Here is a 27143-nt window from a genome sequence, read left to right as displayed (position 1 = left end):
CTCTGGCCACATGCACTCTATACATCTTGCAGGCCTCCAGACTTTGCTACCTCAGATGGTGCCGAAGACTGATGACCTGCCTGTTCCTGCTGAAGGGACCTCTGGGTCATGTAAGATCTGAAGGTGGCAATCGGCTCTAGGCTTCTTGAGAGGAAGTCCACCAAGATGGATGTCAGCCGAAGCTGAAAGAGGAGCTGAGTAACCAGGAGAGAAAGGCACCTTATCCAATTTCTCAATTCTCTCGAAAATGGAAAGGGATTTACCAGAAGATTTAACAGAGAAATGGTTTCTGTGTGAGCATTAGCAGATAGATAGTCCGTATTCTTCAACTGCATAATTTCTCCTGTAGAAGCATATAGAGGTATACTGTTGACCCTGAAGGTAATTCTTGACAAGGGGAAAAATTCAGTTGTTCTTTATAAAGAAAATGACGAAGCTTTGCCAACCTGAAGAAGCAATATCCTAGGAATGCTCCCAAGCAGAATTCAGGGATGCCTTTCTGTGTTTTCACCTGGAAGGAGAGGTCAGAAGCCAAGGTAGTATGGACCTCAAGCAAAATTTCTGTTAATGTCAATGGTGTTTGGTCTGTGTAGGGATCCCACAATTTGGAGTTGAGGATGCATAGTGGAGATATTAGCCTGCTATGGAAAAACATTAATACCCTCCCTGATAAGTGACAAAGAGAAATACGTGAGCTGAAAATAAATTTCTTTTATATATATTTATGTGTGTGTGCGTGCACAGATATTCATAAACAGCACAAATCTGAGGTGCAGAATTGGCTACCAGCAGGAAATGGTTGTCTTGCTTGGAGAGACGTGAACTGAATTTTTACCGTTATATCCTCTGAAACAATTCAGCAGAAATATGAGTTGTCAGGAAGGTAGATGTGTATAAATATAACCTCGCTTTGTCTGTGGATAGTTTATATTATTTACATTTATAGAAACTAGCTCCCATTTAGACATAAATGATGTGCTGTAAGGTTGATGTCACTTTGAGTGTCGTCCTTTCTGGATGTGCCATGAATCTTTGAAGAGGTACCTGACAGACAAGAAGCTGGCTCTCAGAACTGGATTTTTAACCCTGATCATTATTTTTCTGTTTCAAGCTCTTTTGATGTTGTTGTTGTAATTTAACCTGCTGCTCAGTACCCAGCTGTTTCTTTCTGAGGAGTACTGTAGGATAAAATGAAGTCCCCAAAAGCCTGGATGAGTCAATGTTGACAAGGAGTCACAGTGCTATAAAATACAGTTTAATTTTGTTTCTTCACTCCAAGTGGTCAAGCACCTTAGATACTGGTTAAGTAAAACATTTGAGTATGTTAATGAACATTTCGTTTTCAAGAACAAACTTAAATAAAACAAAAGAAAACTGTCAGAAACTTCATTCATTTCTTATTGTGATATGTTGTTAAGCTTTGTAGAAGTAAATGGTTTTATAAATTTGAAAGAGGAGCTATTCTGATAATGAAAAATAATAAAATAATGGCGTTGTTCAAAAGATGATAGCCAATGAAATCCTTCTAGCAGGGGTTTAAATAGTTGCTCATGGACACTTGTAGCACTAACTAAATTGGACGTACTCCCTAGTGAACAATATGCCAAGGTGAGCTGTGCATTCCCACTGCCAAAACGAACTCTTTAACATGAAATATGTCTTGGACTCTGGTAATGGGAAACTTCCCAAGATTTCACACATTTCTTGATAATCTCCATGGAACCCTAAGACTTACCAAACGTTTTCCTTGTTGGCAGGTGGAGTGGATACAACAGCAGGTGGTTAAAAGAAGGATAAAGAGGGATTATAAACCTGGTGGTACCCAATCCACTTATTTCAATGATCCCAAGTGGCCAAGCATGTGGTACATGGTAAGTACGTAAAGGGTCTCTGGCTCTGTTTCATGCTAGTGTTTAAGTTTGTCTGCTGTGATATTTTGAAAAGTGGTAAAATAGTATGTTCAGAAAAAGCAAACTCTCTACTGTTTTATGTAACTAATGAAGATTCGTAAACTCCTTACAAGTATTATAAAGAATTCCCAGTGGGCCTTGCAATAGGAAACACTTATTAATGCATTCATTCATGAATTCTTCCTATTGTAAGATGCCTTGGGAATTTCTTATTAGAGGATAAACTTTCAGCAATGAGAAGGGAAGGAACATAGCCACAATCCATGAGAGCAGTGAACCCACTTGTTTTCCATGTGCTCAATTCACTGTCTTAAAGATCAATGTGATACAAACTTCTTGTGTCCTGAAACACAAGAAAAGAGCCCCAAACAATGTCTTTTGAATGTTATATGTGCACGCTTTTTAGTAATGAATAATTCTGTTGAAATAAATGGATTGTTTGTGCTGCTTCCTGTCTGCATGAGCTGCATGTTTTCTGAGCAAACTTTTTTTTTTCCTGGTTACAGTCACAGTTAAAGCCTGGAGTGAAACTGCTTTTATTCAAGAAGTTTTTAAAAATATCCTCGTTTTGCTTGGCAAGATGCAAATGAAAAGTTCATGTACTTAGTCTAAGAAAGTTGGGAGCAACAAGTTAAGCAATTGACTCCAGCTCACATGCCTGCATTTTGGCTATAAAAGACTTGCTGCCTTTCCCTACTGCTCCGTTGCTACATCTTGTTTTCTCACTAGATCACCTATGTAGCTGATATAGGGTACTCAGAAGGTTCATGACTTGATAGCTTGAACTGCTTCAGACAGGGAGGAAAATAGGCCTTTTCGGAAACAATATGTAAAATGATTTTCCTGTGAGTAGACATTGTCTTTTCAGGTGTTTGGCTCATTCCAAAGAGCTAGCTTAGTATTTTATGTGAATAAACAAGATTGTCTTAACACAGCTGAATTTTTTTTTTCAGATTTTATAATTATTTCTTATTGGCTTGTAATTCATTCAGTTGCATGCATTGAAAAACAAAAATATAGTGTGTCTGCAGTAATTCACAGCACTAACAGTCAGCTCAGACATTCAGAAGTCCTTGTCTTCAAGTATGTACCGTACGAGCATGTCATCAGTCAGCAGGTCTAGTAGCTTGGCTATTTGTTTCCAGAATTACTGTATTTGAGTAAGAGACTAAGTAATACCCTGCTTCCAAAATTCCTCCTATATTTATTAAATGGACCCTTTTATATTACTAGTGACCCTTTTGTTTTCTCATGGAAAAATGGCTCCATCTTAGTTTTTCTGACCTACTGGATCTCTCAGTCTTTGAGGCAGTAACTCTCCTCATACACTAGAAATCTATTTCATTTATGTTTTATTGCAATACTGTATTGATGTGGCTAAGGGAGTTGGAACTCTGAAACCTTGAAAACAACTTTTACCCAAAATGTAATGCTTTTCAGAAGCTGTTTGTGAAAGCTGTATTATTTTGGGTCATGGGATCATGGCAGGGCTTTTCCCCAGTCAATTGAAATGTGTATATTTGTCTTTCTCCTCTAATATGTATGTTTACTCAGTCTGCCTATCCTACAAATATGTGCATGAGGTGACAGACAGAGTCCAATAAATAGCAGTAGTTTGTGATATTGTGGCCTGTCAGTTCTGAAATGCTTACGTTTTAAATTTTATTTCAGCATTTTTAATTGAAACTGGAACATAATAGTGATTTGTCCTTATGTTGTTGTCTGCTGTTATCGCTATTAACTTTCAGCTTTGTATTAGAATAAAAAGAGGGAGGCCAAATTTCAAGAGAAAACTACTAGTAAAGCAAAAGTGATAAAGCCTACTAATATGGTTTACAGTAACTTGTGCAAATTCTCTTTTGTGCCCCTAGATTTGCATTCGAGGTTTTTACTGTCACCATAGCCTTTTGGCGGGATTACACTGGTGTTTTTTTTAAAAATTGAAAATAGATGCTTATAACAGCTGCCTGTAATTTTGTTTAGGAAAGAAACAGTCTGCTATTTGTTTAGGAAGGTAACAATCTGCCTAGCCACATTGCTTCATAGCTGCCTGGCCATTTTAAGCCTAATATGGAAAGCACTTTAGGGCAACAAATGGACTTTACTGTTTGTCTTGTACAACTTTCAGCGTATTTTCAATTCTATGCCTGTAGGAGAAAGTCCCCATTTGCGGACACTCTGGGAAGGGGCTGCTCCTGGGTGATTGCATTTGTGTCTGCTGAATAGCCCTACGTATTTGCTATGCGTTTAGTGGCAGTGGCTAGATGGCATCTTGTTGAGAGTGATCAGTGAAGTATTAGGGAGTACACGATTTCCACAAGAGGGAATAGCTAAAAAATATGTGAATGAGTTGATTTCAGGACTGACTGGGGTCATTACCAGATATCCTCAAATGACTGTGTTTGTGATTGTAGCCATAGCAACTTTTGTTAATCTTATTTATCTTTAGAAGTTGAAGAGGAAAAAACAGGAATTCCAGGTTAGTTAATGTTTTCAGTCATTGCTATGTCAGAAGGAGTTTTTTAGGTTGCTGGCTGCAAACTTGTTATTGAGAAAGTTATGAAGTATTATCATGTACAGGTTTGCATTTTGATTAATAATTAACTTCGTTGTGGGTTAAGATTGATACCTTTGGCCGTTGAACTGGTATAATCTCTAACAGGGCTGTAAATGTAGTTCAGATGTGTTGACACAAGACCTTTTATTCAAAGACTTTGTCAAACAAAATCTCTGATTAATGTTTTTCTCCCCCAGCCTTTTTCTTCACAAGTACCACCCCTTGTAATTGTAACAGTCCAGGTTAGAAATAATTCATTTTTGTTTGTGTGATATCCATGGCAAAAAGTTATGAGGGGGATTCAGAACTTCTCTCTCTTTTGGATCATCACAAAGGTTAAAAGCATCTCTCAAGATCTATTCCATCAGCAAAATAAAAGTTCTTCTTTTATCTCTGTATTTTTCTCCCTTGACTTGAAACACAATTCCTAGAAAGAGTAGAGAGGTTAGGAATTTGTTACACTCATGGACAGAATCTGCAAGATATTTAGCATTTTACGCTTCTGTGGAAGCCGAAGTAAGCAGAGCTTTCAGAGGCACTCATCACCTAAACAAATATGCTTGTGCTTTTTGATAACTGGTGACTCTATCTATTGAGAAATTCTTGCTTCCCATGCCTTGTAATACCTAGGAAAAGGCAATCTTCTTTGGACTCCCCTCCCTCAAAGCAATCAAAGTTGGAGAAAAACATTCGCTTTATCATAATCTCTGTTTTTTGAGACATCCGTGCTTAACAGTGAAATAGGATCTTTTTTTTTAGATTAACTTACACATGAAACTTCACGTGAGAGTCACTATTCAAATTTTATTCAAAACTGGCCTACAGAATTGGGCCCAGCTTGCTCAGAGTGAACTGGTATCAAAGAAATAAAGTCAAAGGAAAAGCGACTCCCTAGTTAACATCCTTTTCCAAACTTTAGGTCAGGAGAGAGCTCCCGGTCCAGTGGGTTGTCCCCAGATCTCAGCTATCTACGTATCATTATGTCATATCTAATACATTTCTTCTCATTCATTGGTATTGACAAAATGTTCTGTTTACCAATAACTGGATGAAATATATACAATCAGTTTGCATAACTGAAAGAGGCTGAAGTCAACTCTAAAATCCTGCTGCTATCTGAAACTATTTTACTTTACTTGCCATTACAACAAACCGTGTCTTTGGAATGGACTGAGGGGACTTTGTGCCTAACCAGTTTCACTCTTCCTGCCAGTTTCCTCATCTTGTTTGCATGGGAAAATGGTCATAAAAAATGGAGATGATGAATATAAATATTTTAAAAACATATGGAAAGATGTGGTTAATATAACTAACTTTGACTTGCTTAGAAATTCACTAGACTACAGCCACCAGACTCTCCTTGCTGACAGTTTCCTTTGGCTTCCAGCTTCAGAAAAACCTGGTAGTCGTCAACTGAAACCGGAGTTGTATGGGCACGCCGGTGCCTCATTCTGCAACTGTAATCAAGCTCCGCTGCTACGCTAGGCTCCATTGCATAATTTCGTAGAAGAGAATGTAGCTGCAAGAATTTCATTTAACTATAGGGTTTTTTTTAACTAACTGTCATTAAACTGCAAAGGCACTGCCCCGTCTTTGTAGTCAGTTCAGACAGGAGCAAGTCTTTTTCAGCACTGATCAAAGATAATCCTCCCAGCGCTATTATCAGCCCTTTAATTGCTAATAATAATTGCTAGCGCTAACAGGCCTCTCTAATTTGGAGAAGTTTCCGTGGTCCCTGGTCCTTCCAGCTTCTTCCCACTCTGCTTGGCCTAGTTGCTGCTGGGCAGGAGTTGAACGTACAGTAAGATATTTTTTGCTGGGCTGAGGATTTGTCGGAGAAGAAGTAAGATGTTTTGAGAGGTGAGACTATCTGAAAGGAGAGGCATTGTTCTGCTAGAGCACCTAAGAATAAATGTGATCGTTAAAGTTTATAAGCTAAGTGTTTGCTTATCACTGGATGACACTATATCAGAGAAAAAGGAAATGTGAATCCAGGGGTTATTCTTTATAGCTACAGAAGGTATGGCACTGTCAGAGAGAACGAGGGGAAAGGTAGAACTGCCACTGCAGTAAATCACTGGGGCAAGATGGTATTCCTCTGAGAAACTACAGCATAAAATAACAGAGCTACTCACAAAAATAAATGACAGCTTTAAAAATGGTGTTATACTCGGAGAAGAAGCTAGCCGGGATCTTCGGGGGTCATCCCGAAAATTTATATACAAGTGAACCTTACCTAAGAACCTAGGGAAATATCTGACAGTATCATTAAGGTTATAAACCACAGCAAGAAGTGGAACAAGAGAGAACTTAACTGTCAACTTCTCAGAAAGAAAATGAGAGAGATCAGTTGCATTCATAAGCTGCTTGGAATGGAGGAGGAAGGACACCACCTATTATCGTAGCCAAACCAAAGGAAAAACAGTTTTTTCATTGTCACTGCTAAACGCATCCCAAAATAACAATAATCATAATCCAAAGCTTCACAGAAGTAAAACTTTCATTTTACTTTACAAATATCTTAGGTCTACAACAGCGTCAGCTAACCTTTTTTCTTAAACCCTTTTAACATCTCTGGTTTTGCTGTTGATTTCTCCAAATTAAGTTCTTCCATTTTTGAAGATACTTTTCTTTTCTCTGATTCTCTTTTTTTTTCCTCAACTTTTACTGTTTCCTCTACCCCATTTGTTCCTCATTATTCTTTCTTTGTACACATAAACATTTGGAGGAGTGTGCTAAATGCAAAAGACTTCAGTCTTTTGTTTGAAACCAAAAAGAAGGGCTTTTGTAAAGATAATTGTACCTCTGTATAGTCTGCTAATATCCTCTGAATGCAGTAACAATAGAATGGATAAAAGACTATAAGAGAATACAATATATGCAGTCTTTTTTAAAAAAAGAAGAGCATATTAGGTAAATGTAATACACTTGGGTTGCTGAAAAACTCAATTTTTCTTACAAAATCTCTAAAAAGATACTCTAATAGAAATCTGTAAACCCAAGCAAAGATGCAATTCCTGGCTCTGCTGTTTCTCCAGCTGCTTGTATTTTGCCTTAACTCTGTGGGCTTTAGGAAGTGCATTCCTGATTTCCAGAACTGGACTGAAAGGACAGGCATATGCACAAAGTTTTGCTGCAAATGAATAGTTGGTAAATTGGTCAGAATGGTCACATGCCCACTTATCTAGCACCAAAACAGGTTTATAAGGCAGCATCAGTGCTGGAACTGGGTGTTGTTCAGCACGGTGAGTTGGCAAATAGGTGGAGAGTGAGTCAGCAAAGTATTTTAGGGAATCCAAGGTGAAACAGGATTATAGCAGTGCCGATAGGGCATGATAAAAGTAGGTAACAGCCACAGTGGAAACTAATGTTTAGTAATTATTTGGTGAATAAGTTGGGTGAAAGAGCTATAATATTGTTGCTAATTATATATGTAGCAAGACTGGAGTGAGATTATTCAGATTTTTAGAAAGCTGTTGCTGAGAAGTTTAACTTATCAGCCAGTGTTTATCACTCAGCCTCATACTTGTGCCATGAGATTTCTGGTACAGACAGATGAAATGTAACTTATACTGCAATTTAAAGTAGTCCAAACCCATTGCTGAGCTCTGAATTAGTTGCATCTAGAGCTGTCTGCTTTCAGCTCTTCAGATGAAACCAAAATCCAGGGAAAGTCGCTTAGTTTTCACTTTCAGTGAGAACTGGGAAGTCAACATTGCACTGAGCTTTGATGAAGGACCAGGGAACCCAGCTTACTTGGTTTCTTCAGAGAACTCCTCCAGTACAGTACATCAGCGAGGGATGGATCGTGCCCTCCGGATATATTTGTGAGCTCCCAGGTGAACTATAGTAGCATCTGCCTAGAGGGACCGACACTCCTGCTCTGTCACTATGCAGTGGACTTTGGAAGGCAGCCAGAATAAGGCTAATAAGCCTTTATCAGCAGTGAGTAATGTGAGTATCCCAGGGTCCTGTAGCTATTAAATAAGGTGGAGGTGAAAAGTTAGACGGGCCAATTGCCTCCCTAACGCTGCTGATGAGATCTGTGAGGAGCTGGCTTATCTTGTACCTCTCTCCCAACTCCAAGCGTGAGAGGTAGCATGGAGAAAAGGATTTTACAGCTCTGGCCTGGTCCTTAATGAGGTCAGGTAAAGAGAGTGGAACTGTGGGACAGCACAGAGGAAGACAAAGAAACTAGTGACAGTTGCCTGATCGAATGGGCTGGAGAGAGATGGAGGAGAGATGGAGAGGTCACGCTGGGTCCAAGTGCAAGTCAGGGTATGCAGGAAGCAGGATTCAGAGACAGAATTTCTTGTGCCACGTGTTAACACCACAGCACTGAATGCACGTCACCTTCTTTTACCACCTCCTAGTACTGTATTTGAAACCCACCTATGCCAGGCATTGGCAGCTGAGGAAAAACCTCACTCTTTTTTCACTGTCCTCCAAAGAATCATTCTCTCTTTCTTTCCTTTTGTGCAGTGAAAGCCAAATCACTGTTCTTTCTGAGGTGGCATGGCATGTTAGTGTTTTGCATGTCTTGTAACTTGGTTTGGTTGTTGTATTTTGCATTGCATGAGATGATCGAGCTCTTAGTTTTTTAGAAAGTTATGACGACAATCTGTGGCTCGCTTTGGTGGAAGGGCCACTAGAAAGAATCAAACTTTCTATGACAACATTACCTTGCAAATCTGTATGTGGAAACATACCTCTCGTTCTCTGTGGACAAGGTAGAGCTAATACCATAAGATCAGGTAATACACAATTTGACCTAAATTAATTTCCTACTGAAAAACAGTAGCATATTTTTGGTAATCAGAAGCCTGGAGGAGTGGATTTATCTTTATCTACTGACAAGAGATTTTTAATGCAATTAGTTTAGTGAGGTTAACAAAGAGTTTAATGACAGAAATACCTGATAGGCTACTGGATCTTTTCCTCTGGCATATTGAGTTCTGACTTCCAGAGAAGCAACTCTGGAAGGGCCCAGGAAACACACAATGGAAGTCAGCACTGTTTAGGATTGCTCCAGTATTTTCACTGAACCGAGAAGTAGCAGTATTGCAGTCATTTCCATACTTGCTATTGGGAGAGATTTTCTTGTGTGTCAAAGATTCAATAATAAATCATATAGAAATAGCATGCTTTCCACTGCCTATTTACTACAGTTGATTTTATCTTCAGAGAGAGTTCAGAGAGTCTTTCTGAACTGCCTTTTTCTGACTAGTTTCTGCAATTAGTAAGGAAATGATAGAAAAAAATCTCTCAAATGATCAAATGATAGGAAATCTACACTGAATTCTAATGAGATATAATAAATATCTGTCTTTAAGTTTAGTCCAGAATAAATCACTAACAATAAATGATATGGAATATAAATGGATAGAGAATTGCTGACATTAACAACAGTCACATCAGTCAAATGTGTTATACTGGGGCACGATTTGGTGTATTTTAGTTTTTTTTATCTCTGATAGCATTTCAGTGGGAAAAACATTCCCTTAAATAGATAGGCACATACTTATCCGGAAGTGTATTTTTTTTCTCTTTAAAGGAGAAGGAATTTGCCCATTGCTGCTTTCCAAGAGCATTTTTTCAAGAACAATCACTTAGCTGCCTGTTTTTTTAGATTTTTCTTAATCAAAGTCGAGTAATCAATGTCAAAACAGAAGACACAAAAGATTTATTTTATTCTGCAATACTGTGAGTACTCTAGTAAGATGACTGAAAAAAGGAAGAGGTAAAGAACACTGCATTGCTTTAAACATTCTCTTTGCCTATTTTTGGTATTGTTTGCCTACTAAAATTGTGGATACTTTGGGAAAGGGATTGCTAAGTATGATTTCTACTGAACCGATATTGTATGGCTTTTTTCACATAAACACCACACAAACATCTGGAACCTCAAAATGACCAGAAACGCATAGCCAGAGTACACAGAAGAATTGATTCTGAAGCTTGCCTGACTTGTGGTCTGGTTGCTAAAGACCAAACTAGTGTGATGTGTCCAGTTTGCTCTCTTAAGAAGCCAACTCGTAGACTATGAGAGTTATATAAATTTCTGCTACAAACAGTAGCTGTATTACTGCTCAGTCAGGGAGCAGAAAATTAGTTTCGTGCTTTTAAAGACAATTTCTTAACCATTCTGTTCCTAAGAGAGACGGATCTATATGGTGTCCTTTACAAATGGCAAATTGGAGAACCACTATTTAGCTCTAGCATATTAGGTCTCACAGCATTCTTTAAATATCATTCTGGCTGTATTTTAATGAAAATAAATACCATAAGACTTAGGATACCTTGAGAATGAGGGCATCAGAGCTTTCCCAGTTCTTACATCCGTGCTCTGACCTATCTTTCCATGTATCACCTGAGCAAATGCTGATGTTCTCTGAGTATGCTCGGAGACTAAAATTGAAGTGTGACTAAAATTAAAAGTAAGCAGAGGACATTAATTTTTGCTCTCCCTAGGGCTCTCTTTTCAACCACGTAAAATAAAATAAAAAAAATGTGAGCAAATTCACCGTGAGGATGGAGCTTTTCAATAAAGTTGCGTTCTGCATCACTTCACTGGTGCAGGACATCATGGGCATTACTTGCAGCTACTTCTAATGTCATGAAATCTCTGCTGGGAGTTAAAACTGCTGTTCAAGCTCTGTGAAGATTTACTTCTAGCCAAATAAGAAACACATAGCAGAGAAGACTTTAAGTATATCAAACTCTACCAATGCCTTTTTGGAGAGAAGTTCAGCAAGTGTTTGTGTGTATGTGTGGGAAAGGTCCCCAGTGACTTTTAAATGCAGATTCAGTGGAAGTTAACTTAAATGAGTAAAGTGATCATTTTTAACTCAGACACTGAATAAGGAAGAGACTGTCAGCACGAGACCCCAAATCTCCTCAGACATAGGTAGGCATTTTTGGAAAATACACCAATTCTAAGGTGAGGAGCAAGGCAGGCAACATCTACTTGCCATTTCCTGTGGAGGGTATATATTCCACCAAAACTTAAACATTGATTGTTTCAAAGCGAGCTCATTTCCAGCATATAACTGAAATGCATGGTGGTCAAAGGGAGGAAGTGTGCAGGAAAAAAGAGCCTCAGACAGCCCCAAGAGATGCAAGTGTGAATCTTTTACAGGGTTGATACCACTTTTGTCTTACCCTTAGCATGCCATTTAAGTGTATAATTACCCTGTCTTTATCCATTTTTATGTGAATACCTAACTGAATAAGCAAGTTACTTTGTTTTGAAAACAACTCAAAACTACATGAAATCCAAATAGTACAAGTGCAGGAGCCTAAGGAAAGCAAACATAAATATAAATGAGACTAAACATTAAGCATACAGTGGGGTTTTCCTGTTGTATGTCTTTAGGACAAGACAGTTTATTAATAAACAGTAAGTTACTACTTGGGAGATAGCATTTTGCTTTTTATGAATATCAACTCCTGGCTACAAGATTACATTTGGGAGCCAGAAAACCAGTTCAGAAAAAAAGACAAGTTTAAGCAAAGAAAAAATGTTTCTGAAGTTAAGAGGGGTTGAATAACTTTTTCTTTGTTCAACTTCCATGTACTCCTCCACCTCCAGGTTTAATGTACAATCAGGAGCAGACTTTTTTTTTCCTTTTAAGACTTCTGGTCTGGCTGCAAGCAGGCTATTGAGGAAACTTTGTATGCGTGAACTTTCAGACTCGCGTTTGAATAAACAGCCCAGCTTCTCATGTGCTTTATGCAATCCCAGCTGAAACACTGAAACACTTTACGACTGGTAGGCAGTTGGTGTGCTTACAGAATACGTGACCCTAGAAGAGGTTAATGCTTTTAAAGCACTGACTTTGCTCAGAGCGGTTGTCAGAAGACAAAGTTTCCCAAGACACCTAAGACAACCTAGAGGCTTGCTGTCTTAGGCAGTCATTCACACCTACCACCTACACTCTCTTTACCCCCAGCTACTCAATCCTATCTCCATCCCTTGTACCACCTCTGAGGACCAGCTGAACAGGCCCAAGAGGAGCAGCCTAGCAGAGAGCAAAGAAACCAAGGAGGAGGGAGCAGGATTATCTTTTTTGACAGCAGTGAGTTGTTAGAGTAGTACAACTTTCTTGAGTTTAGGGTGTTTATTCTCTTAGTTTTGATTGCATTATTAGGTGTATTCGCTATGCTAGTATGGTTTTCCTCCTTTTTAAAATGTTGTGTCTTGCAGTTTCTCTTTGCAACCACTCCAGAAGGGTAGTGAACTACTACATAAAAGGGTAAAAGTATAATGCATTGTTCTATTTCATTTATCTGCCCTTTCAAAAAATTTGCCTAAACATAACATCGGCCCACTATTTATTTAACAGGGAAGTTGCGTGGTACTAACTAGTGAGAGAGAATAAAAATCTAAGAGGTTCGTGTCCATTTTCCCCACTCATATTGGGCATGCAGTCAGTTTTTGCTATGTCTGGCTGCTTGTTCCTCTCTGACATTCAAACGTTTCAAGCGTTGACCACCCTGTCTGAAGCAGTTTTGATCCCCTTTGGGACTTGCTGATAACCTTAGACCATGTTATACATTGTGTAAGCTATTGCCACTAAAACATTTTGAGGATTAATTCAGTAGATATTTTCAATGAAGGAATCTACGAGGGTGGCCAAAACCACTCAGTAAGCTTGGTTTGTTACTTTGCCAAGCCCTAGAAAAAGTCTTAGATTGTCTCAACGTTTGAAAGACTCATACACACACTTAACATTCATCCCACAATCTAATAGGAAAAACAAACCTGAGGCTGAGCCGTTCATCTCTTTTTGGAACCATATAGAAACTGCTTAACAGATAGAAGTTGTAAGTATGAGAGATCCTGGAAGAAACAGAGGTTATGACCCACGTTGCCTCCAGACAGGCATTAAGCAGCAGAGATTGACTAAAATCTCCCGACGGAGTTACATTCTGTGGGGAAGGACAGGAACAATTTACGTGCCTGTATATGTGTTTAGATAAAAAAAAAAAAAAAAATCTAAGTCATCACAATATTTGCTTCTAGGCAGTTGTGAGTAGGGTACTATGCGCCTTGATTCAGAAAGGGAAGTTCAAATGAAAAGGCATTGAATGACAGCCTTGAACAGTTTTCCCCCTTTTTCTGTCTGTAGCAACCTTATGGTTGTAGTCATGCTGCTGGCAGATCAAGTTGTACCTTCGATTCACGTGTTGATTTTGGGGGAGAGGCGAAGAGAAAAATAAAAAGAGCAATCCAATAAACCATTTGTTGTGAATTGAAAAGTTCTCACCTAGGTTCTTTTTTGGCCCTTTTTATCCTTGTTAAATCTTTGCATCTGCAGCAGTGTAAGTCAAAGGGTGACAGGTTAACTAAGGGCAAGTGGCTGAAAAGAAAAAAAAAAAAACAGCTGGTTTGGCTGTTTAATAAGGAAAAAAGGAAATCTTCAATAATGACAGGGCTATGGGGAAAAGTGCTGTTGATGAGAGACCCTGTGCAACAGTGTACACAGGCACATGATTAAGTCTCACGGACCTCACTGAAATTAGGCAGCCACCTGAATGCTTTGTAGATTAAGGATAGATTTAAGCATATGCCTAAACTTAAGCCTGAACTTAAAAGTTTTGTTGATTTGTCAATGTCCCACAAGCCAGCCTTCATTTGCTGCTAGCTGGCCCAAACCTTCTGTTTAAATAAGGCTGTCATAACATCATAATTACTATTTAGTTGGTTTTGTGGATTGTTTTGTGTCAAGCCCTAGATCCATACAGGAATTGACCAGGGCTGCTGTAGCAAGAGTCTGAAATGGATCCTCAGTTGGATCAATGCAAAACATTATTTATTTTATACAGCACTGAGGTTGAGAAAAACAAAACCAGCTTTCTACCTGCTTTTATTAGAAACCCTGAAAGATCTTTATCTTTTCATGTAAATAGCAAAGCAACAACATATAAGTAGCATACACTACTATTTTTCTGTTTTAAATCGATGTATATTTCTGCAGAGATGCTCCCCAACTTAAAATTTCTAGATTTTGCTCCAGAAGTAATAAAGATTTATGTTTTTAATAACTTCTCACCTATTCCTAAATTTGAAGGCCAAAGGAAAAAAAACCCAAACCCTCATTTGAATGTTTCATTTCAGTTCTGTTTTGACATTGTTGCTTTGCATATTTAATTTAATATTGAAGAGAATTTTATTCATACAGGGCTTAACGTTTTTGTACATATTTAGAGTAGAGCTATTCAGGATATGCATGTATTTAAAGCAGCACCTAACTCCAGGCTCAGAAATACCCTCCCAGAGTATTTGAAGGCAGTTAAACAGCAGAAAAAAGTTTAATTCTCACAAATCCTACTTGCTATGGAGATTTCTGTGAAGTTCCTGACACATAGGTGCTTTTCTCTGACAGAAGCCAGCATCAGTATCTGAACTCCTTTGCATGATTCTTGTCAGAGATATGGCACAGGATTGTTATGGTCATTTAGACTGACCAACAGTAACAGCAACTGGAAATCCATAATTAGAAGCTCAGCATTTCTAATTGAGCTGCAGTATGTTTTCAGTAAGACATATATATATTAGATAAAAGATTGCATTTGTACAAAAGTCACATCCATAGGAGCATTATCTTAATGATTAACTATTAAAAAAAACTTGCACCTTGTAGTTGTATTTGTCTTGCTCCATATTTATCTTGTTAGGCCATTCTCTGCTAGATTAAAGAAACGTCCACCTTCAAAAATCTCTTCCACGTTGAGGCACTTTCATGCTGCAATCAGGTCATCTCTCCACCTTCCCTTGGATAAAATAAATACATTGAGCATGTTAAGAATCGTGTAACTTGTGTTTCTAGCATGTGATTCAGAAAAAAAGCAATGAGGAGGACTCATCTCTGTTTTTCCAACATCATTCTTTTTGAAACTTTAGACACATGCAGATAGCATTCCAGGAGTAGTCTCCTTACTCATTTTCAAAAGTCAATTTAATCCCCTTCCTGCTATCCCACTGCTTAACTAAGAAAGGATAATATATGGCTTCATAGAGCATCTTCTTGAAGTTGCAGGTGACTCTCTACCTTAAGCCTTAAATCCTTTACACTGCTACTGTGTTTCTGTATACTTTCTCTCTTTATGATTAGCCCACTCAGTCCTACATGTGCAATTTGATAAATGATTATATTAGAAACACAGGTTTCTAGAAACAAAGGTTCACCTTCACAAGTGATCCAGATCAGTCTCTCTTTACCCATCATTGCTTCCCACTCTACTAATTTCTGTGTCATGAGCTTTAAGAATGCGCTGCAGGAGAACACAATTTAAACTTCCCTGTACTACAAGAAGGCATTGTAGCCTCTTAAGGCTTAAGACTTAATAGTTGTACATGATCGCTAGCATTTCCTTAAACAAAATGAGTTTAACTATATCTGTTCAGGTATCGTAATGGCTTCAAAGTACAAATTGACATGGCAAACCCTCTGCTAACTTCCTTATGAGTGGTTACATTATTAAGTGCTCACGGATTCATGCTACATCCCTAATGGATCCAGAGATCTCATTGCAGTATTTTAGATAAATAAAAATATTTTTGTAACCATCTCATGCATTTACATGATACAACATAACAGTTAACATAAGAATTAGCTTATTGGAGGGACATTATATTTCCTGAGAATTTTCCCTTTTGCTTGGAGGAACCTTTAAGCTTTGTGTAGTATTTTTGGCACACATTCATGAAGGAATAGTATTTTCAGTTAAACAGCACAGGCAATAGGAGAAACAAAGCAAACAGGGAAAAAAAGGATACATTTACAGCTGAGATTTGAAAATGCAGAAATCTGGGAGTCAGAAGACCAGCTGACAGGAACCGCAGAAGAGAAGGATAGAGATGGTAGGAATGCCGAGGGAGGATGCAGACTGCAGAGGAGCGGAGCCGCAGAGAGAACGTTGTAGCTGAAGTGCTCAGCAAAGTGTGGTGGACATGGGAGAAGTCACAGTGATCATGAAATTAAGAACTCTTACCTGTAGTTATGTCTGTTTGTGTATTGTTTCCCTTCTTTACCATGTGCTGATCTTAGTTTGCTTTCTCTGGGTCTGTCATCTGCTAATTTCCTGGGGTTTTAAGACCTATGCAAATGCTAAGGCTCTTATCATTAATGAGTGTTGCATTTAAAAGCTGAGACCTGGTCTACACACAGACTGTATATAAGCCTGACAGTAATGAATGTGATTTTCTTTCCAATCTCAGTTAGATTAATTACACTTTCCAGTTTCTGGTGAGGATAAAAGCTACCTATACTGGGGTAGTTTTTCTTCTGTCTTTCTACAGGAGTATGTGCCTCTGGTACTAAAATAAAATTATAGTCTCAATTCAATTTGCATCATTCTACATATTCAATTGTTATTTGCAATTGGGGTAGTTCTTTAATAGTACTGCTGTAGTCAACACAATCTAACTGTCCTTTGGGGTAAGGATGTGGATTTAGTTTGGCAGCAGCTTCCAAAGTCCCTATACATCCTCTTACTAGAAAGCTTTAGAGTCTTGGTCTATGCCCAGTTCTCCACAAAATCAGTGTTTGCAAATATACTGCACTTTTCCAGAACCTTTCAGGAATATCTGTATTTTCTGATACAGCTTGAATCCTGACTCTCTGCTGCGGTTTCCTTTAAGACCCTTTTCAGTTTTCACAGCATTTTTATATTCTGGGTCTACTTTGCACAGTCTTTCATGCACAGCTGTCATATGCCTCTGGACTAACTTTCTTCAACATTTCAGCAAGACCTTAATATTTAATCAGCTCAGTCAAATTTCCTGAGACAGTAAGGGTAACTCTGTGGTACTTTTGTGCCTCATGGAAAACTTTTTGTTTTGTTGAAAAAAATCTTTTTTTTTCCTTTCCTGGGCCTCCCTAGATTTCTCCAAGCTAGTTCTCTCATTTTTGCCAGATGATCTCATCTGCAAAATATAACTAGCCACTCCCTCTAGTGGTTTGGCCTTATCTTCCCAGGTTTCTCTTATAATACAGAGTGGACTTTGCATTCATCAACCATAGCAAGTTCAAATGGTAAAAAGCCTATTGGTGCCTAGGGTACTTCCCTATAGGCAAACTAAAATAGCAGCCATTCATCTTAGTCTGATCCTGTACTGTTAATGAATTTTCACAGCATGCATTTCAGTGTTAGATTAAATATTTCTGTATGGCTGTCTAAGGAGGGTATGAAATGATTTTTATACTTCTTTCCCAAGAGGATAGTTTCACAACCTTAAAGTTTGTCCTCTGGCGAGCTATAATCTCCTCTGACATACCAATCCAGACAAATAATAGGACCACAGGTACAATAATCTGATGTCTCATTACAGTTCTTAGGGGACAGGCTTGTAGATATTGAGTAGCATAGACGTTTATTGCTGAAGCAAAGGCGCTGCAAACAGTTCCAGTCTTAAGAACTCCATATGCCCACAGGAAAATGAGGAAAAACTCCTGCTCCATTACTAACAGCAGAATTTGGGATTATGCTTGTATTCTGAGCAACAATGTTCCCCATTTCTGCCACCCTCTTTTGTCCCTTGGGGAAGGGTAGGGACATGCATCTTTCCTGCAGCCTCCTGAAGGAGTCATGCATCTCCCATCCCTTGCTCTTGTTGTTCCTCTCTCCTTCCTTCTCCCCCAGGACTCCCCACCACTAACACCAGATGTCACTAAGCTATTGCCTCCTAGATCACAGGGACCTGACCACTACATAAAATAGAGAAAGAAGGACAGAAGTATTGCAGCAGGCCTTAAGAAGTGGCATAGTCATATTCACAGCCAACATCTCATCATCTGTGTCCTCCTAAGCCCTCACATCCATGCAAGCTTAAGACACTCTGAAGAAAAAGGGCTTCCTATTCCCCTCCAAATCAACTTTCCCCAGCATCACTTCAACAGCACATCCTCCTTGAGCATCACCCTTCCCTCTTTTCTCTGCAAAACAAAGCAAAATGAAACAAGGAAGAGGGGAGGAAGTGGGCTTATGTAAGTGGCAGGCTCCTCCCACTCTCATCAGTCTCTAGGAGGGTTAATGATTAATTGGAGCCATCTGTTTAGGGCCTCCTTGCACTGTGGTTGGTTTAATTCTGTCACATATGTTCACACAAAGTCTAAATAAAACCATCTCCCTCTCCCATACTTCTTAACAATTTGATACGGAAGTAATTTTCTTTGACTTGAAAAGAGCTTAAAACGAAAATTGTGAAGAGTACATCTTTCATGGTGTAGATGCAATCTCCAGGAAGTTCTGAAAACTATTCTAAAGCAAGACTTATCATCTGTTTCATTGTTATTTTAGGAATAACCAAAATACCAAGTCTAGTCTTGCTTGGTATTAACTAGGTGACTGTAAGCCGTTTGGGGGTTTATTTTTCCTTCTTTTGCCTTGGCTGAAAGATTAGCGATTCTGAATTTTTTATCAAAAGTTACAAATTTGTCACTGAAAGCAGCTAATAATAAAACCAGAAATATCTTAATAAGCTGACTAAAAGGTCCTTCCTCAATTATCCAGGGTTAACTTTCTTTTACTTTCATTCATTTTGTAATGCAGCCATTTACCATTTGTCTCATCCTCACAAAATCATGCTACATAATCAGCACGTAAAAGTAATACAGCTATTTTTACACATCTAATGCCCTTTAAGCTTTTTGCAGCTCATTCTGTACTCACAAATCTTGAAATTAGGCTGATTTTAGGCCGACTGCAGTTCTTAAGGACAAGAAACCTCAGAAACAGAGCAGCAAAATGCAACCTGAATACTGATGCTGTCTTTGACTTATGGTGCTATTTAAACACAATAAGTTTATATCACTGCAATGATAAGCAAAATCTATGGCTATGTTTGAGACCTCTCAGATAATAAAAGAAGTTAAGGAGTTAAGGAGATTAGTATTGCCAGCCTGAAGCATTCAAAACTCACAAGTTGTGCCCAGAATATACTCTTGAATTTGCATTTAAAACCAAGAGCTTAGAAAAAACAAACAAAACTAACCCCTGTTCATTTTATTTGGCTTTTGTGCTCTGAGACTATAGTGTTCACATTTTCAAAATCTTTTCTATAACCAAGAGGCATGAAAAGAAACCTCTAAAAATATGAGCATTCAGAGTCTCAAACAGTCATATAGTCATATGGACTCCATGAACCGATGCTTAAAAAAAAAAATAAAAAAAGCATCTTGGGACTTTCTGCAAAAGTGCCCTATTTTTCTTTCTTTTGGGGGACTTAGAGGAGGTCAAATAAAAATATGAGGCAAAGGCCACAAAAAATGGCAGAATGGAAAGAATTGTCTCTCTGAGGAATTATTCATCCTTCGTGAATACTGCATCCCGGGGGCTGCGGCTGTGCAGCTGAGGCCAGGGAGCAGCTGTTCTGTTCACATATTCCCTCTAATTAATAAAAGAATTTCTCTTCTTTTTTTAAGATGGGACTTCAAGCAGGTAAAAGTATATTAGCTTTTGATCCACTTTCAGGCCTTTTCTGACTAAGACAAGTAGGCTATTTATATAGTAGCAATAGTAGTAATAATAGCAGCAACAGTCACTGGATAGGTGTCTTGAGGGAATGCAGCCACATGGAGAGATCCAGTTCCATGCACGCTTCTTTCCTTCCTGCATTACTTAGTAGTAGCCACAGGTTGCAGAAATTATTTCCTTTCCTCCCCTCTCCCTCCTTTACTGATCCCCCAAGACGTGCTGCCTCATGTTTCCATATTTTTCTCAACACTTCCCAGGCAGGAATCTATCCATATGTTGACATATACTTCACAACAAGCAAGCACTAATTCAAGGATATACAAGGTGCACCAGGTCTGTGATGTGCCGCTCGTATGGATGATTTGTGCTTCCAAAATAAACTGGACATATTCTGGATGCCTTTATACACAACTTCTTCCTCTTTTTTTTTAATCCTCTTTTCCTTCTCTCCGTACATGTATTTTTGCTCTGCGGGATGATGTGGTGGAGCTTTTGGAGTTTTTGTGGATGCTTCTTTTGCCATTTGCCACTGAGTGAAGGTGTCACGACATGCACAATGGCCGTGAGGCAGTTTTACCTAGATTTTCGTCTTTGCCTCCAAGGCGTCTCTGTTGTAGCCTCCACGTGGGAGGGAACTAGGTCTAAAGGCACACGTCCTAACAGAGCCGCAAGTCATGCCCCACATGGAGTGAAAGGGTGATACTAAAGGCACATCATTTCTGTGCCTCTGCAGGTCCCAGTGCCAAAAACTGGGAGCAAAACTCCTGTTGCCTGCAGACCTGGGCAGGGAGGTGTTTCCCATTGCTAAACGGGCTGAAGCGTCCTCAGACTGGCTGCCTGTGGAACATATAGGGCCTGTCTGAATTAACTCATGTTTAAGCCAACACACAACTTACAGAAGGACAACCAGTGTAAACTTTAAGAAGCACCAATGATGGAAAAGTGATGGAATTGTCTTGAATATGAATTTAATGCATTATGAATTACTCTATTTTTGGAAAGACTAGCAATGTAGTCACAGTCATAGAATAAGAGTTATGAGCTCCTTACTTTTCACTGCAAAAAATGTATATGTAGTCCTGCAAATTATTCTTGTCTCACTATAGCCATTAGATACTCCCATGAATACAAGGAGTCCTTTTATATTGATTTCCTGTTCCCCTTCCTTGCTTAAACAGGCATAAAATAATGTACGTATGTCCATGATTGTTCTTATTGGCCTCTAAGTATATTTTGTTTGTTAACTTAAAGAATCAATAAAGCTTAAGAACCAAATTCATCTCTGAAGTAAATTAACTAAACCCTCTGGAGTTGCACGAGCAACGGATTTGGTGTTAAATATTTAATATGGTACGATTTTGAAATATATCTCTTGATACAGACATAGATAAAAAAAAATTAGCAATTCAGTAAAGTGTGACTCCAGAAGTCAGGTACTGTTTAATGCAAAACATCCCGCGTTTGAGATGAACCAGACCTTCTGTTATCTGCATACTCCTGGTAGACCTTTAAAATATCATGTGCAGCAATAATCCGAACTTATTTAAAGGTGAAACTGAGAGGAAAATCATTTGCTATGCAGTTAGCATATCATGCACTAAATATGAGGTTATATCTAAGAAAAATAAAAATGTTCCCTGCAAGCACACCTTCTTTTCCCTCCTAAAATCCTTCTTTCACCTTCTACTACTTGCAATGAAAGAATAAAAAATGTTAGAAATACTTTTAAAATGAAACATTATTCTAATAGTCTCTCAGAAAATACAACTTTCAACTGTTTACAATGGAGAAGACAAAAAATAATTCTGAAAGATCACTTCAGCTCATCAGGTTTTGATGTTTTTCGAAGCATATTTTCATGATTTCTATTAAATTGTATGAGCCATTTTAATAAGGAGCCTACCTTACCAACTCCTGATTACCTTCCTGCTTACTTATTTCATTCCATTTTAAAACTGGATCCCATCAAAAGCATAAAGAAAAGAGATTATTTCTCTTTTTTTGCAGGCAAAGAGAGAACAATTGGCAAGTTTTAACTTAGAGCACTGCACGAAACCGTACCACAGAAAGCTGAACGTAGCATCAGGATGTCTCCTCTACTAAAGTTAAAAGCTGCTAAACTTTGCTGCCTGTGCATTTGCCTGGACCAGCTAAGAAAGCCAAATACCCCACATTACATTCCCTTCACAGAACAGGTAGACACTCTCTTTTTTCTGATAGCTCCACAAAAAGCCGGCACCCATTCATTGGCCCTCCGCGCCCCTCTGCTCCCTGCTCATGTTGATCAGGGTCCCAGCACGGGCTCTTGACTGTCCTTTTTCCTCTGTGTACCACTTCCCCATCCTATTCCTACTCATGGCTTAGTATCTCACAACCCTCCTGATGGAAAGAATGGGACCATAACCTGCATGGCTTATTTCTGCCTGTGCCGAAGACCTTTTAGGGACCATTCTAATGGAACCAGGAGGAGTTTCTCTTTTTCTTTTAATACTCTAAGGGTCTATCTTTTCTAATCTCTGAGTGGGGACTAGCATTCAGAGCTTTGCTGGGGCCAGAAGCGTATGTAACGTTCCACCAAATTGGTCCCAAGCCCTGCCAACTCACATGATTGGTCTTGAAAATTGGGTCATTCTGATTATTATCTTGTGTTTCTCTATGCTGCTTAGATATTGACAACATATTTAACTACTGCTAGCTCAAAAATCACAGCAAACCAATGCTATGTGCCTCATGAAGACTTACAGAGGGCATGATGTGCGGTTTCTGAGAGACTGCATGGCACAGGGGTAGAAACTTCTGTTTCTATTCTGCTCCGACATTCTGTATGTTAAGATCAACACAAGATTAGAAACTTCTGTTTCTATTCTGTTTTTATAGAGTAACAGGTATTGCAAAAGACAGAACAGAACTTTACAGTCATCTTTCTTTTAATTTGTTTTTTTGCTCTGGAATTCCAAAAAATGTAGTCTGTTAATATGATTCCTGATTTCTCAGTCCAGCAGTTCAATTTTATTATTGATCCCTGATTGGATACACCAAGCCTCAGACCAGCAAAATTAGTGCAGCAGACAAAGAACGTTAAGATAATGATAGTGACAGTATGCTATTTTTTAGAGAGAATTTCACAAAATAGCTAAGAGGATCCAGGCAAATGTCTGACATTGAGAGTGCATTGCAAATAATTGGAATCTAATACATCAAAACAGAAAACTTTTTTCATGTAGTGTCTGCTTTCTAATTGCAAGGGTGGCTTCTAAATTGTCTTTCCAAAAGGCATCCAAGTGATTCTTTTGGTCTTTTACCCTTGTAAGACTTGAATTTCAAGTCTGAGAAAAGCCCTGGATCTGACATTTTCCTTACTATACCCCTCTTCCTTCCTAAACATCCTTCAGGAGTCTCTCAGCCCTGCAGACAGTTCCTATTAAACGCTAACTGTGGTATCATTAACATTTTCTAATTAAACAGTCCAAAGAAAAACATAATCCTTTAACTGCCTTTTAAAAACCTAAATGAAATTACTCTATGTAGCTGGGTGAGGGGTTGTTTATTCCTTTTGATGGTATCCTCCAGGCAATAGATGAAAATGATGTATGTTGAAATGGGCTGGCTTACTGCAACTGTCTAGTCATGGTACCAATGCAGGAAATTTCTGAATTACTTAATCTGCTGGGAGAGGGGGGAAATTCCATAGACTAGCCTAGTTTATACTATTGCCTAAATTAAAATTTGAAAACAACAGTTCAAAGATAAATAGATCTAATAAAAACATCCCAACTCTACAGCTTCTGTACATTAATATGACAAAGATGATTGTTTTTATTCAGAAAAGAGAGGACAGGAAAACTATATTGAAAATTATTTTAATAATTCAGTGCTTGCCTATTTGTACAAAATCTAGTCAATTTGAATCACATAATTTTTATTATCACGATACATGTTTTAGTATTTGTTATTTGGGTAACACTGTAAATCTAAGCAGTGCCTCCAAATTCATTAAAAAATGCCCTCTGCTAAGTAGCTGACAATGTAATTTGGATGGATGTTTAAGAAGTAGCACATGGTTAAAGAAAAATAATACAATGGAACTCAATATTGGAAAATTCCTTACAAAAATGATTTTGAAGGAAAGAGAACGAATGAAACCAAGTTATAGATGGCATGTTAGATGCTGTTTCATATGGAACGGCGCATCTATACCATATTATATAGTATTTGAAGAGTAATTGCACTCTAAGATTTACATGGTTTCTGATTAAAGCCACATCTTCTGACTGCTTTGAGAGCAATGTGCACGATGAGATTAACCTGGATAGGATCACATACTAATCTGCAGAGGAAGGTATAGTTTGTGGTGAAAATACAGGGATCTGAGATCAGATGTTGAATGAAACAAAACTTGAATTTAAGTAAGTCCTAAAAGCCAGTAGAGGAAGAGAAGAACAAAGGCTGCGAACAGGGCAGGAAGAGCATGGTTAAAAATAAATGAGAGAGGAGGAAGAGTAAGGAACAGCAGTGAAGAGAAAACAAAGATGCTATTTCTAATAGGAATTGAGAATAAGCTGAATATTGTAACAATAAGAACTGAACCCTTCAACTGCTGTTGAACTCCTCTGGCTTGTACGTGTGTCCGCTGCCTTTCCGTTTGCTATCCAGATGTTACCTGTGTTGTGATCGCAAGCTATAGGTGGGCATACAGCTGTGCCTGCTTTACCCCTGGAATTTCTTTTATACCGAAAGATTTTGTTTAGACTATCTTTCTGCCCAGTCTTGGAGCAGAGCAAAGCCATTTGAGTATCAGTTTGATCTGGCACATCTTTTGAGAGAATCAACAGAGCGCTTGGGAAAGCAGCAGATACACCTTATCTCATGTTCATGTACATGCATGCAGCAGAGCAGCTGATGAATGGGCCCCTCTTCTGCTGCTGCCCCAAAAGCAAGAGTTCAGGTAAGGTGAGGGAGGGCAAGCGGCTGTGCTGACATCGTGAAGGGAAAAAGCTGTCATCTCCTGGTGGAGACAAAGAACATGCAAGGGAAAAGGGATTAAAAACCTGTGCGCTTGCTTAGCCAGGGAGGTTTGACTGGCCTAGGAGCAGAGCAACTGGCTCATCTGCTGAGATGAGAAGGCAAGAGAGGCAGCAAAGCAGCCAGTGGGTTACTGCATGTGTAGAGATGAAGGGACAGTGCAATGGCCCTGCTGACTCCATCGCTTCGTCAGGACATGTAAGGATCGGTAGAAATCAGAGCAATCCACTCCAGTCAATGCGTTCAAAGGGAAAGTCTGCATTGGAGAGGAATGGCAATGTGCAAGGGCTTCCCACCGTGGCTTTGCCCTGAAACCAGCAGGAACATCCTTTGATTTTGTTGCTGGCTTTGGAGCCACCCCTGAAGCACAGGGGTGCCCAGCGGGTGCGATTGCTGCGGCACGGCAGGGCAGTCCCAGCGTCAGCCCCGGAGCTCAATGCCGGGAGCCTGGCTGCCCGTCCCGGCTCTTGGGCTTGCTCTGCAGCGAGGGCAGGGGCTCGCACCTTGCCATCTCTGTCTTCACACCACCAAACTGTGAATAGTGATATTCACCTTTCTTGAAGGTGTTTTCTGCCAACTAATTCAGTAACGCCTTTGAAAAATGCAAAGGGATCTGGAAGCACGACCCACTTTTACCCCTGTTGTTCGTACATCAGAAAGCCTCGCATGTGCAACTGTGGCATTCAGTGTGCAGAGGGCAAGCCTAGCGGATGATCGGTCTCATAAAACTGGCACTGCAAACATTTCCAAGCAACATACAAAACAAAAAAAATAAGCCTGGCCTATATGTTCCTTGGAATTGGTCCCTGAAGTCCTTCAGATGCCTTTGAGTGTGTATATATAGACACACACACACACGTAGGTATATCTATATATTCATAGACATATACACACAGGGAAAGAGAGTAAGAGTGACTATATACTATGTACATATATATAGTACCTAATAACATAGTTTTGATTTAGGTAACAGCAGGCGACCAGTTAAATCCTCTGGTTTGTATATGAAAGTACGGGAGTGTGAATGGGAGAAAAAGGAGGAGGAAAAGTACAATTTGATAGTAATCTTGACGTCAGTCAGATTTGCACCAAATACGGCTAATGGTTGCCTTCCGAGTGCTTACATTCAGGAGGAGAGGGATGGACTAAATCAAGGCAAAATGCATCTCTCTGAATGTATTCCCACGATGCACAATGTGCAGAGTGCTAAAACGTTACCCCGAGATGGGGGTACGAGGCTGTGGGGCAGGGGGAGTGAATGCTGAGCGTGCTCACGTCGCCACTGTTGCTATGATACAAGTTTCAAGTATTTCTTTTTTTTTTTTTCATTTCTTTCTCCTCCCTCCCACTCTCCACTCTCCCCCTTCCCCCCTACCCCTCTTTTTCACCTGTTGCTCTGGCTGAGACTAGAGGAGCTGGAGAAAAGCAGCGCCGATGAGGGGCTGGTTGGACCCCCTTTACGGGGACGGCTTTGCCTGTGGGTCAGGGAGTTGCTAATGGGGCATATGAATACCCAAAGGGTCATGTCTCATTGCCATGGCAAGCCAGATTTCATCATACGAACTGGGTGCATTCGTGTCAAGGAAGCGGCTTTCAGTTTTAACGTACCCTAAACTTTCTTTCTCCCCTACACCCGGCTCGGTTGCTCGGAAAGTTGTACTCCAGGCTGCTCACAATGTAGCTATCCACAATTCATCAGACACCTTAAGCTGCAAGTTTTTCAGAGTGCTGTTTTGGTTACAGGTTCTTAACTGCTGCTCATCTCCTGCTGATATTGCACAAAACCTGCCAAAAGCCTTCTTTTGTAGATAGAAATGAATCTGGATTAGTTTCCAGACATTCTGTCAAGAAATTATACAGCACATAAGCTCCAAAAAGCAGGTTTTGTTTCCATGGCCGTTTCAGTACAGGCATTTATCTACTTTTATCCACATATGGTTTGTTTTTCAGAAAAAATTCAAATAATTCAAATGCACATTTCAAATGAGAGTGCTTAACAGTCAGGAATAGTTGCTTTATTTTACACAGGGCTTCTAGCGGTTCAGTGTGGCTGAACACTTCCCTTTTGTGTTGCTTAACATAAAGAGTAATCTGACAGAGAAATAAGCAGGTCTAGCAATTTTCATTTAATTTAGCATTTCTTTTTTAATTATGCGTATATTTCTAAATGTAGA

General features: G+C 39.2%; 1 protein-coding gene across 1 annotated transcript in view; it reads left to right on the top strand.

Moving 5' to 3' along the window:
* LOC112983247 (proprotein convertase subtilisin/kexin type 5) overlaps positions 1 to 27143 on the top strand; it is a 245032-nt gene that overhangs the window by 45051 nt on the left and 172838 nt on the right. Inside the window, exon 3 of the mRNA XM_064500309.1 lies at positions 1758 to 1871. Within this exon, the coding sequence (XP_064356379.1) occupies positions 1758 to 1871 (114 nt within the window). The remainder of the gene's footprint in view (positions 1 to 1757; positions 1872 to 27143) is intronic.

The sequence above is a fragment of the Dromaius novaehollandiae genome, chromosome W (genome assembly GCF_036370855.1).
Source record: "Dromaius novaehollandiae isolate bDroNov1 chromosome W, bDroNov1.hap1, whole genome shotgun sequence".
Taxonomy (NCBI): Eukaryota; Metazoa; Chordata; class Aves; order Casuariiformes; family Dromaiidae; genus Dromaius; species Dromaius novaehollandiae.
The sequence above is the reverse complement of the archived record's forward strand: the minus strand, read 5'-3'. Positions and strand labels throughout refer to the sequence as shown.